The sequence below is a fragment of the Cynara cardunculus genome (assembly GCF_001531365.2).
Source record: "Cynara cardunculus var. scolymus isolate 2C chromosome LG 5, CcrdV1, whole genome shotgun sequence".
Taxonomy (NCBI): domain Eukaryota; kingdom Viridiplantae; phylum Streptophyta; class Magnoliopsida; order Asterales; family Asteraceae; genus Cynara; species Cynara cardunculus.
This window is the reverse complement of record NC_037532.1, coordinates 12,491,587-12,508,409: the sequence shown is the minus strand read 5'-3', so window position 1 is coordinate 12,508,409 and position 16,823 is coordinate 12,491,587. Positions and strand designations below refer to the sequence as shown.

The following is a 16,823-nucleotide window of genomic DNA, read 5'->3' as shown; positions in this document are numbered from 1 at the left end:
TATATATATATATATATATATATATATATATATATATATGTGTGTGTGTGTGTGTGTATGTGTTTGTGTATATGTATGTATGTATGTATGTATGTATGTATGTATGTATGTATGTATGTATGTATGTATGTATGTATGTATGTATGTATATGTATCAATCTTCTTTCTATATAAAAGTAAGATCCACAAAAAGTGATGTGGCACCCTAAGAATTAAGTATTCTATATTTCTTGCATAGTGATTGAGTTTTGTGTATCTCACATTGATGGAGAGATGAAAGATTGACAATTGATGGGGTTTGATTGACATATGAGATGAGGTTGATGTGTCTTTATTTTAACTCATGGGGTTTGATTCTCTTGGCTAATCCTATAAACTCATATCATTAACTCATGTTGGCTAACCCTCCAAACTCATGGGGTTGGTTCATTTTGGCCAACCCTTTGTTTGCAAAAAAAGTCATCTTTATAAATATAGGGCTCTCTCTATATACAAGTAAGATTCACAAGAAATAACGTGCCACCCTAAGGATTAAGTATTATATATTTCTTGCATTGAGGTTGAGTTTGTGTATCCCATATTGATGGAGAGATGAAATATCGACAATTGATGGTAGATATATAAGAGGTGGTTAATGTGTCTTTATTTTAACTCACAGGGTTGGGTTCTCTTGACTAATCCTATAAACTCATATCACTGGTTCATATTGGCTAACCCTCTAAACTCATGGGGTTTGTTCATTTTGACGAATCTTCTATTGCAAAAAAGTTGTCTATATAAAAAAATCAATATATCAATACAAAAGAAAACTATAAAATAATAAGGTGATATCATTAATACCAAATATTTTACATTTCTCGCATTGTGGATGGATTTTGGGTATCCACATTGATTGGAAATTGATACATCAATGAGAAAAATAAGTATATAAGAGAAATATGAATTCCCTTTGAACATTAAAAGGTTCATTTGGATATATAAGTCATGTTTATCTTTAAATGTTTAGAGCAATTGTCTAAACTCACGAGCAATTTTCTAAACTCACGTGATTGGATCATTTTGACTGAACTTTTAAACATATGCGGTCGACTCATTTTGGCCAACCCATTTTTATGAAAAATTAATCTATACTAAATATTAATTGAAGAGATAATTTTAATAGGTTTTTGAAAGTAAGAAGCGGAACCGTTGATGAGACATCCTAATAATTGAATATTCTTCAATCTTGAATTGTGATTGAGTTTTATATATCCCACACTGATTGAGAGTTGAAAGATTGACAAAAATGTTGGATATGTAAAATGAAGTCGAGATGCCTTTGTCACAACTCATGATGTTGGTTCCTCTTGGTTGATTCTCTTAACACCTATGGTTAGAGATTTTGGCCGACCCTCCGAACACATAGGGTTGGTTCATTTTAGCCAACTCTCTTTTTGCAAGAAGGGTTAATTGATATTAAAAATTAATTATATATATAATTTACTCTTTCTATATTTAAAAGTAAGAACCACAACCATCAATGTGACACCCTAAGATTGAGTATTCTTTAATCATGAATTGTGATTGAGTTTTGTCTATCCCATATTGATAGGTAGATAAAAGATTAACACTGAATGATAGATATCTAAAGGAAGATTGAGGTGTCTCTGTGGCAATTCATAGGGCTCACTCCCTTGAATGATTATCTAAACTCATGGTGCTTAACTTATTTGGCTGACCCTCCTAACATAGGATTTTTGGTTAATCCTCTTTTTACAAAAAAAATCTATATTAAAAGTTAAATAAATTAATTAATTAAATTAATATATAATGCTATAAGATATTGATGTGACAAATTAGAATTTAATATTTTCAAATCGTGAATTGTGGTTGAATTTGACTTCAATCTTAATCCATATTAATGAGAAAAGAAATTACTAAAAAACAGTAAAGTATATGAAACGAGAACGAATGCCTTGAAATATTGGAAGGGTTATAAATGCACTATGAAAATTTAGTATTTTCAGTTTTAAAGTATAGGGATATTGATGTGGTTCACAATTTTTTATATTTCACTTGATATGTGTTATGATTAACGTGCAACGCACGGTGTCGAGCACTAGTTAATATAATTTTGGTAGTCGTCATTATTGAGTATGGATTGGATGTCAAATGCCTATAACATCCCTTTCAATTTTCCATTTATCTAATAATTTAGTTTCAAATTTAAAAAATATCACAATAATATCATTGTCTTTCATTGTCGTATATTAAATTCAAATAATGATTATGATTGACACTCATGATGCTCAACCATATACATATGTGTGTGTAATTATATATATAGGGAAGAGTTCAAACGAGAACACCTTTATTTTACGAGAATGCGAGAGAACACTCTTTTATTATAGACAATCACATGTGATACTATTATTTCATCACATATGACATTTGTGATATTAAATCAGAGACGCGGCGATTTTCAATGCGATCTTGGTTGCGGGCCAAGTCACCCTTACACCACTAAGCCCCCTCACAAGTATTATCACATGTGATAAGGTTGTTGTTGCAATGATACTATAATTCATCAAGACCATCACATGTGATGCTAAATCATAGATACAGACAACCTTTGGCGCAGCCTAAGTCGTAGAACACGTCGTCCGCACATCACATGGTCCCCTCACATATTATCACATGTGATAAGGGTGTTCTCACGTTCTTCTAAAATGGAGGTGTTCTCGTTTGAACCTCCACTTATATATATATATATATATATATATATATATATAAGGTTGGATTCCAGTGAGAAGAGAAATTATAGTGAGAAACATAAGAAGAGATCTTCATCCTTGGATTAATCCTAATTGAATGTCAATATTAATGAGGTGCACCGAGATGCACCAGATCAATTCCCTTCGCTCCCCTAGATTTCGTCTCTCAGTGTCACTGTCGGTCCACCAGGGTGCTTTCGCCGGAGGTGATCCAGCCGCATCTTCCAGTACGGCTACCTTGTTACGACTAATTAAGAATTCTCAGATGTACTAGTACTAGCAGTTTCTTGCGCTTCTCATTGTAACTTCCCTTATCACATAATCCTTCTCATCATATATATATATATATGTGTGTGTGTGTGTGTGTGTACATACAAACGAAGGATCGTATGAGAAGAGAAGTTACGATGAGAAGCGTAAGAAGAGATTTGAACATTTTATCACTTTTAATCTCATGCTCATCCATGAATTAGGTTTTAGAAGAGAATTGATTTGGTGAATCTTGGTGCACGTCATTAATGTTAACATTCAATTAGAAAGTTGATCGAAGATGTAGATATTTAATTACGTTTCTCACTATAATTTCTTTTCTCATAGAAATTCAATCCTATATATACATATATATATATATATATATATATATTTTATGGGGACAAATAGCCATTGGTTAGGAATTGATTATTATATACCTGCCATCTTTAAGTGTGATAAATAAATTAGCGTAAAAAGTTAGTAAATAATTATTGTGGAATGATAAATTCCAAAATCACATGGCTACTTTATAACCCGAAAAGAATAAATTAACATCGTACTCATGTTACTCCTACCTATGTATGCATCCATTCGTTTGTTCGTTCGTTAATTTCTCTCTCTCTCACTCACCAAAGCCTCACTTAAGAATTCTTTATTTAACTCTAATAAATAAAGATGTAGATATTTTTTTGCAAAACCGTCAGCTATTGGTTAAATCTTTAATTTTCATATACGAGGTCTCGTATTTGAGTCTTTTAATGATTTTTTATTTCATAAACACAATAAATCTGAAGTTAAAAACTAAAAACTAAAAACATGATTCGAATCTATGTAAATGGTGGGAAAAGAACCATACAAACCATATCTACCAAGGGAAACTCGTGTCATTGTTGTATTTTCAAAACATATATGGTTGCACATAAGAAAATGATAATATGACACCTTTCATGACCCTATATGGTTTTAGACTTTGACGGAGGAACGAAGTGGTTGGCCGTGCTACCATATAGTATAGAGTGGGTCCACCCCTGTCTAAAGACGAGCATTTTATTCTATTTAATTTGACATTTATATAACATTTTATTTTTTAATATGTTGTTTCATCATTCTTAATTCACTGCTTTTATGTTGTTCTCATTTGAACATCTATGTAGGCTGAAATGGAAATAATAAACAGGCTGAAAAGAAACACAAGAAAACGAAGAAAATATTATAATATGAATGTCATATCAAAGAGAATAATTTTTTTATTTTTTTGTATAATTTGTTTGACTCTAATTTTGATTATATTACTAGAAAACTGAGTATCACTAATGACAATCGTCGACAACATATTTTCATCGATGATTTATCTCCCACTTCGTTCCAACACAAAAGTGTTGTACACTTTCTGTCATTAAGAACCTCAAAGGGTGTCGCTTGAATACTGGAGTGATAAACTTTTGTTGTATGAATTTTTTTTCTAAAACATAGAGGTACACCGACTGTCTCTATTCGAAATTTTCGATAGTGGCACATTGTGCCGAGTTACCACTTCTTCAATATACAATTTTGCTAACCTTTCCATCATATACGTTTTTTGATTGGTAAGAAATGAGCGGATTTTGAGACTCGACCTACTATAACCCAAATCGCATCAAAAACTTTTGGTGCTTTCAGTAACCTGTCTTCGATCTTTCAAACCCTCTTCAATCGCAAAATGGCTCACTCACACTCAAACGTCCAGAAATCCATACACACCACCAAAACATGCTTCGAACCATCCTCCTCGTTAAAATCTAACAATGAGGTCAACCGGGGTACTTCAATCATGGTTGGAAACATTGAAGTATCTTTGAATCAACATGTGTCTCTTCTTTTGGCACAAAACGTCTCATATTTCCACACTGCAGATGATGCCCTAGCCCATGTTGCGAACCCAAATGAAGAAGAACACCAACCTAAAAACCCACAACTTGCTCCAGATACCCTGTACCTGCTGAATCACAAGGGGAAGTAGGTAATGTTGTTGAAATCACCCCATGCCACTACTGCCATGTCTAGAGTAACCAGGTGCCTGACCTAAGAAAGGTTGTCGTACTAGAGTTTGAGTATGAGGTAATCAAAAAGAAAAACTGTGCTTTGAACCTCAAGTCTGGGAAGTTCAAGCCAAGTCACCAAATTGTGATTGAAATGCTGAAAGCCCATCCTCTCAAATGTATGTTCACTAAAAGGTATGACGTGCCCCTTCAATACTACAACAATGGTGGAAATACCTTTCCTGTGATGAAGATGAAGAAGAACTGGTTTCAATGGTGGGAGGGTACTCTTTCTCACTAAATCTGGATCTTATGAGAAAGATGTTGTCTCTACCTGGAAAATATGAAGTACTAGGCAAGTCTAACTTTGATGAACTGCCCACTCAAGACAAAAATGATTCAAGATTTCATCTCCTTGGGCTACAAGGATGTCCTTCCCTTCTTGAGCAGCTTTAAAGGAAGGCTCTACCTCCTGTATGGTACTACCTTTTCTCTTGTGTCAACAGGTGCCTATCTGCTAAGGCATCAAGTCTGGACCAGGCCTTAAGGACAACTCTGAAGATCTTCCATGGGATGGCATTAAAACATGCACTATGATTATGCCTCCCTGTTCATGGAAGAAATAAAGGGATACATGGCAAAGCCCCCTGGCTACATTACTTCTCAAAGATTCCTTTAACATTGTGTCAAAGGGACTATGTACTTGGAATCAAGGATACCAAGTAGAGAAGAGGATGAGATAGCTCTACACTTAATCATGGACTCCCTTAGGTTATCTATTATCCCTCTTTCTGCTTTTACAAATCACATGCCCCCCATGGAGTTAAGGGCATACATTCGGTATGATAATGAGGTGTTAGTAGACTATTGTGCTTCAATGGGACTGCCAGAACCAGAAGACCCTACACAAGAAGCAAACCCACTAGGATGAGAAGTGAGGGGTCAAAACATGTAAGGGTTGGGGAGGATATCCAGAAGGGTGAGTCTGCTTAGAGTGCTGAGAGGGAAAATATAAAGGAGAGTGAAGGTAGCGAAGATAAAATTCAAAGAGAGGCTGTGAGATCAGGGTCAAAAGAAAAAGATGACCTTACCCCATCAACAAAAAGCCGGACACCCACATCTCCTATATCTCCACACTTCTTGGTGGGAGATATTGAAACATGCATTGAGCCCATGCCACAAATTGATATAACCCCACCCTAACACTCACCTCCTTCTCAAAAAGGACGTGTTTCAATGACACTCTTGGAGCAAGTAGTTCATATACCATTGGCTCCTCATTTGGAGGAATTCAATGATGAAATAGAGGAACACATGTCCCCTCCTCACATTCCTTTCTTGCATATTGTGTGTGAGGGTCCATCTCTATTTGAGCCTAATGCAGAACCTCAAACTGCTTTTCTTTCAAACACTTGCACAAGTCTTTGTGACTTACCCACACAGATTGTGTGTCAATCTGTCTCAACACCTATAAACATTCCTTCTAGGAATGATCAAGGATTGGGTGGAAGTTCTGGTGGGATGAACATCAACAAAGTCCCATACACAAGTACATCTATTGTACATGATGTGTTAGCACCTAGGGCGAGATGTAGATTATGTTCAAGAGGTGTAGAAGCTATCTTAGCATTCGTAATACCCGCTATAGATAAAAGATCTAAGATGTATTTCGTCTGGAAAAGATAGATCCTTGAGTAGTTGGAGAGAACCTCAAAATCAAGAAAATAATGTAGTGTGCTAAAATCCTTCATCTAAAAATAAGAGCTGAGAGATTATGTGAGATTAGTAATATCTGCACTGTCACTCCCAGTAATAATCATGTCATCTACATATAGAAGAAAAAAATAGTGTCAGCCTTAGTGGTGAGAGTAAACAAGCGTGAATCATAATGGCTAGATGAGAAGCCCAAAGACAAGATAGCAGTGCTAAACTTTCAAACCAAGCATGAGGTGCTTGTTTGAGACCGTATAGAGCTTTCTGTACCTTGCAAACATGACATGTTGGATGGTTTATTCCAAGAGGTGGTAGCATATACACTTTCTCAGCAAGTTCACCATTAAGGAAGGAATTTTTAAATTCATTTGAGAGATTGGTCAAAGACGAAATAGCTACAATAGCAAGAAGACTACGAACATATGTAATTCGAGTAACAGGTGCAAATTTTTCCATGTAAACAATCCCATACTCTTGGTTAAAGCCTTTAGCAACAATATAGGATTTATACCTACCAACTAAACCACCAAATTTGGTCTTGAATTTTTGGACCCACTTAGACCCAATAAGTGACTTCTCTAGTGGAAGAGAAACAATGTCCCATGTTTGAGCCTTTAGAAGAGCTTGAGGCTCTTCAGGCATCGCTTGCTGCCAAAGTGGGTTAGAGGAAGCTTCCTCATAAGAAGTAGGTTCATGATGAGATAAGAGAATAGTATAACAATGATAATAAATAAGATGTAAGGGAACATGTCTTACCGGATCTAACCTTCGTGGTTGTTATGGTTGATCAGTGCTTGGATCCTCGGAGTAAAAACATGTCTTAAAAGTAGATGTTGGAGATGGTACAGATGGTTGATTATGATCAAGACAAACAGAAGTTGATGATTCAGATTGCATGGTTGATTCAATGGGGGAATAAATGATAGATGGGGACTCATACTGAGGTGAGTCGAGAAAGACAAATGGATCGGTAAAGCAAGGAGCATTCAAGGAGGATGTTGTTTGAAATTTGGAGAGTGAGGAGAACATCTTGTGTTCCCAGAAGGTGACATGACGAGAGATTCAAAGCCATTTAGAGATTGGATTCCAACATCTATAACCCTTTTGCTTAAGCCTATACCTAATAAACAACACAATCTAGAAAGAAGCTCTAGTTTGAGACGCTTATGAGGTTGTATCATGACAAAACATGCACAACCCTAAATGTAAATAAGTCATAGGGAAGTAACATACCATACAGGATATCGTATGGAGATTTGTATTGGAGAATGGGTATGGGATGTCGGTTGATGGTACATACAACGGTAAAGACGGCTTCACCCAAAAGTGTTCCGGACACTAGGCGATATAAAAAGAGTATGAATGGTATTGAGAATGTGTCATGTTTTCTTTTAACACAACCTTTGGTTGAGAGATACTTAGACATGTATTGAGGCACAATACCTTGTTGATGCAAAAAGGATAGAATAGATGATTCCTTATATTCCATATCATTATCATAATGGAGAATTTTTATGGGTCTTTGGATCTTACACAACATAACCAGAAGAAGAAAAGGCAACAGTCAGACCACAGTCACATAACTGACTAATAGATATAAGGCTAAGAGATAAATTGGGAAAATGGACTGCATTAAGGAGACATAAGTGGGATGTGAAAACATGCCTACTAAATGATACTGGTAAGAGAGTTCCATTAACTGTATTGACAAATGGAAAAGACTGTGGTGGTTGTTTATTAACAAATATGTCTGAGTGTGGGGTCATATGATTGCAACAACCTGCATCAAATAACCAAATGTTACCTGAAGAGGGTGTGAGTTCATTTGTACCCATTTAACCTGACATGAGTTATTCCATCAACTCTTTATTCCTTCTCATTAAATCTCCATGAGGTACCTGTTAGGAACAACAATATTGGTGTGTGTCTCAGACTTGGACATCTCGGAAGTGATATACCCTGCTATAGGCTTCGAAAAAAACTATTGTCATTGAGAATTAGAATCTTTAGATGTTTTGAGCAGTCATATCCATGTAGTCGTGGATGCTTCACATTACACCACTTACAAAAGCGCACCGAACAATTTAGTAGCAAGTGGGGTGTAGAGTGACAAAAAGATCACTCACTCGTATTCCATTTTCCTGCAAGTTTAGAATCATTAACTTTACCCCTGTTACTCAATGAAGAGACGTGAAGAATAGTGTTGGATGGTTCTTGTAAACGAGGTTGAAGTCTGGTTCATTCACTTAGCAACTCTGAAATAGCATCATCCAAAGTAGGGAGAGGTTGTCTTATAGGAGCAATGCTCGAACATTCTCAAACCTGTTAGTAAGACTCATCAATACATTGATTACGTGTAATTGACTAAAATATGCACAAAACTTTCGAATCGTCTCATCAAAAATCTAAGGAGCAGCCAAGTTCAACCGATCTCACAACTTGCACTCTAACACATAGAAGCTGATAGAGTGATCATTTGTTGTCATATGCACTAAAAGGCAGACCACAATTGATACTGATGAGAAAGACCTGCTGTTGTAAATCGTTTAGCAAGAAAATTCCAAACTACCATTGTAGTTGTATACCCCAATAATTGATAATGAATTTATGTAGTAGTCTAGGCATTAAAGAATCCCAAATTCTTAGCATTTTTGATGTCCCAAATCCCAATCATCTAATCCCGTTGTGAAAGCTACATCAGTTTTATTTTTCTCCCTTCTGAGTGATGGAGTCATACCATACCTAACTTAAAGCCCTCGAGACTTGAGATGGATTGTCATCTGATGATGCCATAAGACATCAAAACGTTGATTTTTGGATTTGTGCGACTAAAAAATTGAATGTTAAGGGACTCTGATATGTGCCTTCAAGAACAATAGATGATTGATAAATACCTGATTCTTGATGGATTATGGATTTGAGCAACTAAAACAGATGGTTCAGATTTATGCCGACTGGATCGATGATTCGAGTATTGAAAGAAAGGGCCAAGGCTAAGGTTTAGAAAAACAAGATAGATAAATCAGAAAGGCATGGAACAAGAATCACATGCCTACAACTATGATACCAGGTTATGATTTATATATGTTTGATTAGAACATTAACCAAGAACAAGAATGAGATAGCCAAAAGCTTGGTATATTTCAAAGAGGCAGACAACTTCTGTGAGATTACAGGAGAAAAAAGAATGATAAAAGGAAATATAATAAACCTATCTAATACTAGGATAAATTTTCAAGACTACTATTCAACATGGACTATATACACTAACAGTTCTATGTTCCAACTAGTCATGCCCGTATATGGCCTTAGCAGATAATATTCAAATGTTGAACTTACCAACATAGTTGACTGCAATTTTATTTTATGACCATCTATATGTTGATCATTTGATGATCAAACTTGAGATTTACATAACATGCATTGGATTATAACCATTAAGCTAAACAATCCGTTTCAATTAGTCAATGGCTTTTCTTAAGCATAAAAAGAGCAAAACAAGGAGACGTCAATGAAGTAACTATGGAATCGAATGAGTAACTAACTAAATACAAGAACAACATAAACTTTGTATGACTTTCCGGTTTGCAAGAGAAATGCAATTGCGATAAATTGACACATAATGAAGATAGTCAACTTAGAGTTAAGAGGACCATACTCATAACAAAAATACTCGCTCTATCCATATTCTTCAATAGTCATCATTAATATTACGCTTGAAAATCAAGAGCATGGCAGATACATTCGAGATTCCAAGCAACCATCATCAGGATGTTGTTAGGTTTTTTCATTAAGTAACTATAGGGTAACTTAAGAGCTGAAGTAAGTAGAGTTGCATCAATGAGGAGGCATTTTTTTTTTCCGATTTATTGGCCTAGTTTTTTTTAATTTATGTCTTCAACGTTTTTATTGGATTTTTATACTTTTGTATTGTCTTTTTCTTCATAAAATCATTTTAGATTTACTTTTGAAGGTGAATTTGACCATATTTGTATGGATCTTTTGATTCAAAGAAGGATCTTTTGGCCATAGGGTTTTGAGTTCAAGAATTCTTTGCGTATATACCTTGTCTAATCATTTTGTATTGGAAGATTATGTAATACCATTAGAGTTATATTTTCTTAGGAAGTTTGACGGTGCAGGGGTTGTTCGTGTTAAGCTTTCATTGTTGGGGGTTTGAATTGAAAATTGGTGATATAAATACCCACCACAATCACCACCTCTTGTGGTTTGTAGATAAAGTTGCTTTCAAAATCTCTTTTCGTGTGTGTGTTCTTGGAGTGACTTGGGTAGTGAGAGAGAAGCAAGAAAAAGGGTTTAGAATTTCATTATTTCTTATGTTTGAAGGTAAGAATTATTTTCTTATTTTACTTCTCATATTTGATTCGTGGGTTAAGTTGAGGAAAAACATGTTTCAGGGTATCGTTTAGGTTTCCTAGAGGTTATTTAGAGCATTGGATTGGGTTAAACCATTCAGATTGTAACCGTACTTCTTTGATTCAGTTACGTGTTCGATGTTGGATTCGCATTCGATTTCGATCGTTCAATCAAAGTTTTTACCATCGTATATTGTAATCAAGATGAGTTTTCTTATAAACATTTTCAAACTGAAATGCAAATCTTATGAAATGGTTATTATTTCGAACGTTAACTGTGATACGATATTTGAATACATGTTGCTGGAAATCAAAGTTTATTATGAACCTTTGAGTTGAAATGCATATGATATGAAAATGATTTCCTTATGAAAGGATGTGTTATTGGGTATGATTATCCGATTACTGTATAATGTGTATCAGCAACATTATGTGTAACGAAGAGGTGTATGTGGTGGTAGTGTTGAGCCAGTTGGGCCAACAAATGTGTAATAAAGAGGTGTTTGTGGTGACGGTGTTGAGCGAGTTGGGCTAATGGTGTGTAACATGGAGGTGTATATGGTGCTAGCGTTGAGCCAGTTAGCTCAACGGGTGTGTAACAGAGAGGTGTCTATGGTGCTGGGATTGAGCCAGTTGGGTCAATGTGTTAGGGTTGAGTCGTTTGGACCTATGTGTAATTGAAGGAGATATGGAACCAATTATTTATCTTATTTGTGGTTGGATAATATTATTTGAAAAGTTTATTACCTGGTGAATATTTTGAAAGGTTGATTTGAAATGTTTTAATATAATGTGCACTTGCAGAGATTTCTTCACTAGACCATATGATCTAATCCTCATTTTGTTATAAAAAATATGCATTTCAGGACAACAACTTATAGAGAGGAAAGGAAAAGTGTATAATGATGTTAATTGCAGTTTAATATCTGAAACTTGTTAAAGAATGTTGTGAAGTCTAATTTTAACATTTTGGTTATGATGCTATATCTTCTAGTATGAAACTTACTGATGGAAAAACTTTTATAGTAGCCTTCGGGCAGTTTTTATAGCTTTGTAAGCTGAGACCCAATATGTAGCCCCAATATGGCATGTTATGTATAACATTTGTGGTATTTGTTATGTGAAATTTACAAGTTGTTACAGATTATATAATTTAATGTTCACCAAAATATTTTACATCTAAAACATCACTTAGACATTCATTGTATTAGTATACCAAAATAATTTATATCCAAAACACCCGTGATATATATTTAATTGTATTACAACATCTCAAACAGGCAACAACTCATAAATTACATCTCATCCTAGCTACCGTAGTTATGTATTTATATCAAAAACATTTCGTCACCGCGAAACGAGCGGTGCACACGTTAGTATATATACATACAAGGAAAACCTACCAAGAATGATGTAAAAGATTGTTTGAATAGGATTTGTCTAAATAGATTTTCTCATTGTTTTGAGTTTTTAAAAGGAAAAATTAAAACAATGAGAAAATCGCATTAAAATGGAATCAACTTTGCCATTATTCTTTTTTTGGGAAACCAACTCCCAAATCATGCATTTTAGGGTTTAAGACAAACTTTTCATTTATTCAAAGGACTCATTTACCTAATAACCAACCTATAAATGATGATGTGGAACTGTTGAAATTGATGTGTTCTTTTTAAAACGAGAATTAAAATAACATGTTTAAATTAGTTCTACAAACATAAATTACTTCTTACAAAAAGAAAAAAAAAACGTAAGTTGATATGTACTCCCACCCTCTGGCTCCTCAACTTCCGGCTTCCTACCGGATAGGTCTACTTAACTCTCAGTTTCCTAACGGCGAGTATATACTTCTCTGGCGACTATTTTTTCGTTCTACTACACCTTCACCCTCCCTTCTTTCTTTGACGAGGATCATCCACCTCCCTGATTGGTTTTTTCTCTTGAATGTGTGGATGTACAAGAAATTAGTATAGGTGGTGTGGAGGGAGTTGATTTTTATTTTTCTAATGGTATCCCTCCATAAAAAAACGAGTTGGTTTTTTCTCTCAATATATATTGCATTTTGAAATGGGTGGAGGTGGTGTGGAGAGAGTTGGCGTGCAGAAAGGTGGAGATGGGTAGGGTTGTTGCCCAAGATTAATGGGACGATTCACAGTTGTCTTAGTTAGCGTGGGTATTTATAACAGCTGCCAGAACAGAAAGGGTATCACTACAAAACAAATGACTTTTACCCACCAAAATCATCAACAGAAATTTCCTTCCGTAATTATCCATGGATTACGCATAAAATACCAATGGTTTGGTAGAATCTAAAGTTTTTCAAGAAAATACCAGTGGATTATCCAAAGAATCCCTAGCTAATTTATCACTTATTTGAATTACCCATCAACAATTTACCTACCAACTTCTGTGACGATTTTGTGAGAAATTACCCTTTAGGAATAAATTTATCAGGGAAAAGTTCGTAGACAAAAGTATTTCATTTAGTAGTGCATTAAAGATGAAGATGATACAGGCATCAGGGTGTATTGGGATTAAGGTTTGTTTAACCTTTTATTTTTGAAAATATATTTTCGTTAAAAATATTAGAATATTCATTTTTTTTTAAATTTACCACATCATCTGAGATAACCGGTTACCTGATGAATAAGTAAAAAAATCTCAACCACAAAGGTGGTGCGTGATTGATTTGAGCTTAGGCTCCAAATGTCAAAAGTGTCTGGAGATCTCAGGCTCAAATCCAAGAATAAATAAAAATACCCTTGTGGCCATGTAAGTTCAAATGCGATAACTCCAAACTACCCACAAAGCAGGTGGTCGCACTGAGATTAGTTGGTTCGTATAGCAGGTTAGATATCCAGGTTAATAAAGAAAAAAAAAGATGGTAGAGGTTTAAATGATATAATAAGATTTGAGTATTTAAATTTCTTGAATTATGGTGTTATTGTGATTATCCAACTTTGACATGAAAATGATTCTCTATTTATTTATGAAACTTAAATTTTAGAAAATATTCAATAAAAACAAATATCACATTATTTTTAACATAGATTTGAGTCATCACACAACACAAGATATGTGAAACACTAATGTTAATTAACAAAAGTTAAATTTGTGCATGCTATCTACAAAACAGGTGGTCATTCCGGGATTAATCAATTTACATAACAGGTTGGATATCCAGATTAATAAAATAAAAGGGTTAAACTTGTGAGGTATGTTTACTTGCATTTATGCATGTTAATAATTTATTAATATATGTTAACATGTTAAGGTTGAATATACTCTTTTAATGGCATTGAACATATATATGATATATGTTTGAGTTCTTATTTTAATGAAATTTTTCCTTGTAAGAATTTTGGAAATATCTGTTTGTATTATTGTCTTTTCCTTTGTGGTTTATATTCTTTTTATTGTTAATAATATTTTTTTAAGCAATTGTTAACAATATATTAACCATATATGATGCTTAGCAAAATTATACCATCTTTGATAGGTTTTCTTTCTTTTACTTTAAAATGTCGTTGAGACGTTTCTTTATAACAATAGATGTTTAGGTTATATGTGTACATCTTGATTAATTTTATGGTCTTGAAATTTAGAATCAGTAAACCTCTGATGATACTGAAGATATTCGAATCAGTGACTAGTGGGAAAGAAACTCAAGACTTGACCGGTTGAGCTACCTAAGGATTTAGTTATTGAGATAATTGGTTTAGGTCTAAGAATAAAGCCGTTATAAGCGAAAAAAGTAGTTGTAAACAACAAATGAACGTCGAAAAAGGGACATATTCATTAAAGACGATAAAAGCAAGCACCTAGTACAACCAACGATAACAGACATACAAAATGGGAGCTACCATAGCATGGATATGCTAAGAGTAAACTAGCAGGAGACACGAGTATTGGATCATCTGCATCCTTATTCACCGTTATATTGTGGCTTCTACATCCTGCTTTGCTCACATCTACATTTCTATATTCATTGCACCCTGTAACATGTTTTAAATCAGATGCATAAATATTTCTGTATCGTAACATGATATATCACATTTTATCATAACATATAACAAAAACAGCCATACGATATATAACAAATGTAAAAAAGTTTCGTGAAATCAGTTGAGATGCATGCAAAGTCGTAAACTGGTTTATACACCCATGATTATATCCACAAAACTTTGTGATTTGTATTTAGAGGTATGGTAATCACAAAATTTTGAAATCAGTTGAGATGCACGTAAACTGATACATTGTCTGTATTAATTATATTATATATAACACACCATCAATTACTATAATATTTATTATAGTCATTTTAATGATATATAAAGTATATTAGGTATTGCAATCAACTTGGTAACCAGATTTATGCACTTGTAGTTAAAAAATTCGTTCGTTTCAAATAAATGTATATACATATTTAAATGAAAACCTCATATACTAGTTGAAGCTTTTATTATAAGTTCTTCTTTCATATGATTTTTTTTAAGATTATGGTTTAAAGTATTGATTAACGTATATTTGTTTCATATTATTTTTTCTAAGATTATCATTTAAAGTATTGATTAACATATATTTATTTCACAATTTGCTCGTTTCATATACGTTTTTTTTGTTACACAAACACGTAAAAAAGTTTGACAATTGTAAAACAAATATATATATATATATATATATATATATCAATACCTTAAATATTAACCTTATATGAAAAAGAAAAACGTAAAATAACACATGATTGCATTGGTTCCTCGGGATATATATGAGTTAAATCAAATGAGAACAAAAAAAAAGGTTATAAACGTGTGAGAATCGGTTAAAAAAACATATTTTCCATGATTTTTTCATCAAATGCTAGAAATGTTTAAGGTATTATTTCATATATATTTGTTTCACAATGCGATAGTTTCACATTCATTTATTTCACATCCTGAAATATTTTACGTGTTTTTTTCGTTTTTTTCACCATATGAACACAATCATATATGTGAATATACCAAAGGGTCTTTGACCAAACGGTATTGTAGCCTATGGCTTCTTTGGAGGTCAAGGGTTCAATCATCACTAAATATAAGAAGGGTATGTGAGTTTATTTGTTGTATTTGTTGTATATAAATATTATATACTTAAAAAAACATATACGTGAAAACAATAGTTAAAATCATAATTTTTTATATAAAAAACAAATATTTTTATATCGCTTCTCAGCGTTATAATTTATAACCTATTTGTGCTTCTTCTCGATTATCATATATATATATATATATATATATATATATATATATTAATGTGTTATATTTAGAAAGTATGATTACTTGGAGCAGTCGGTAGTAGGGCTGATCTTGTAGGGGATCTTGACACCGCATTTCCCCGGAAGGCTACCGGCGTTATTAAGATCGATTCCAGGGACCATTCCGGCGGCTTGTTCCATGCACCGGCAAGCCGTCTGGCGGTCGGTGGTGGTTGTTGCAGCCTTGTAGAGAGAGGTTATCCCACTGCAGCATGAGGCTGGCACTGGACCTCCTCTTGTGAGGTAGGAAGCACACGGGGTTAGGCTACTCACCACCATCTGGCAGGTCATCGCTCCCTCCGCCGTGTACGGTGGTGCAGTTGCTACCATCAAGCAGAACAGTACCATCAAAGCCACCTTTCCACCTACTGCCATTACTTCTATTAAAGAGTAGTATTTGAGTGAGGTTTATGCTTTC

At 34.1% G+C, this 16,823-nt stretch overlaps 1 protein-coding gene across 1 annotated transcript; it reads right to left on the bottom strand.

Moving 5' to 3' along the window:
• Nucleotides 1–14,883: 14,883 nt before the first annotated feature.
• LOC112512924 (non-specific lipid-transfer protein 1-like) lies at nucleotides 14,884–16,817 on the bottom strand. Its single transcript, XM_025119052.1, has 2 exons — nucleotides 16,431–16,817; nucleotides 14,884–15,104 (listed from the first exon to the last, which is right to left on the bottom strand). Exons 1-2 carry the CDS (start codon nucleotides 16,778–16,780, stop codon nucleotides 15,095–15,097), a joined length of 360 nt encoding a protein of 119 aa, XP_024974820.1. The 5' UTR covers nucleotides 16,781–16,817; the 3' UTR covers nucleotides 14,884–15,094.
• Between the last annotated feature and the right edge of the window lie 6 nt (nucleotides 16,818–16,823).

Coding starts and splice junctions, on each gene's coding strand:
- LOC112512924 (XM_025119052.1), bottom strand. CDS start 16,780: ATGGCAGTAGGTGGAAAGGTGGCTTTGATGGTACTGTTCTGCTTGATG.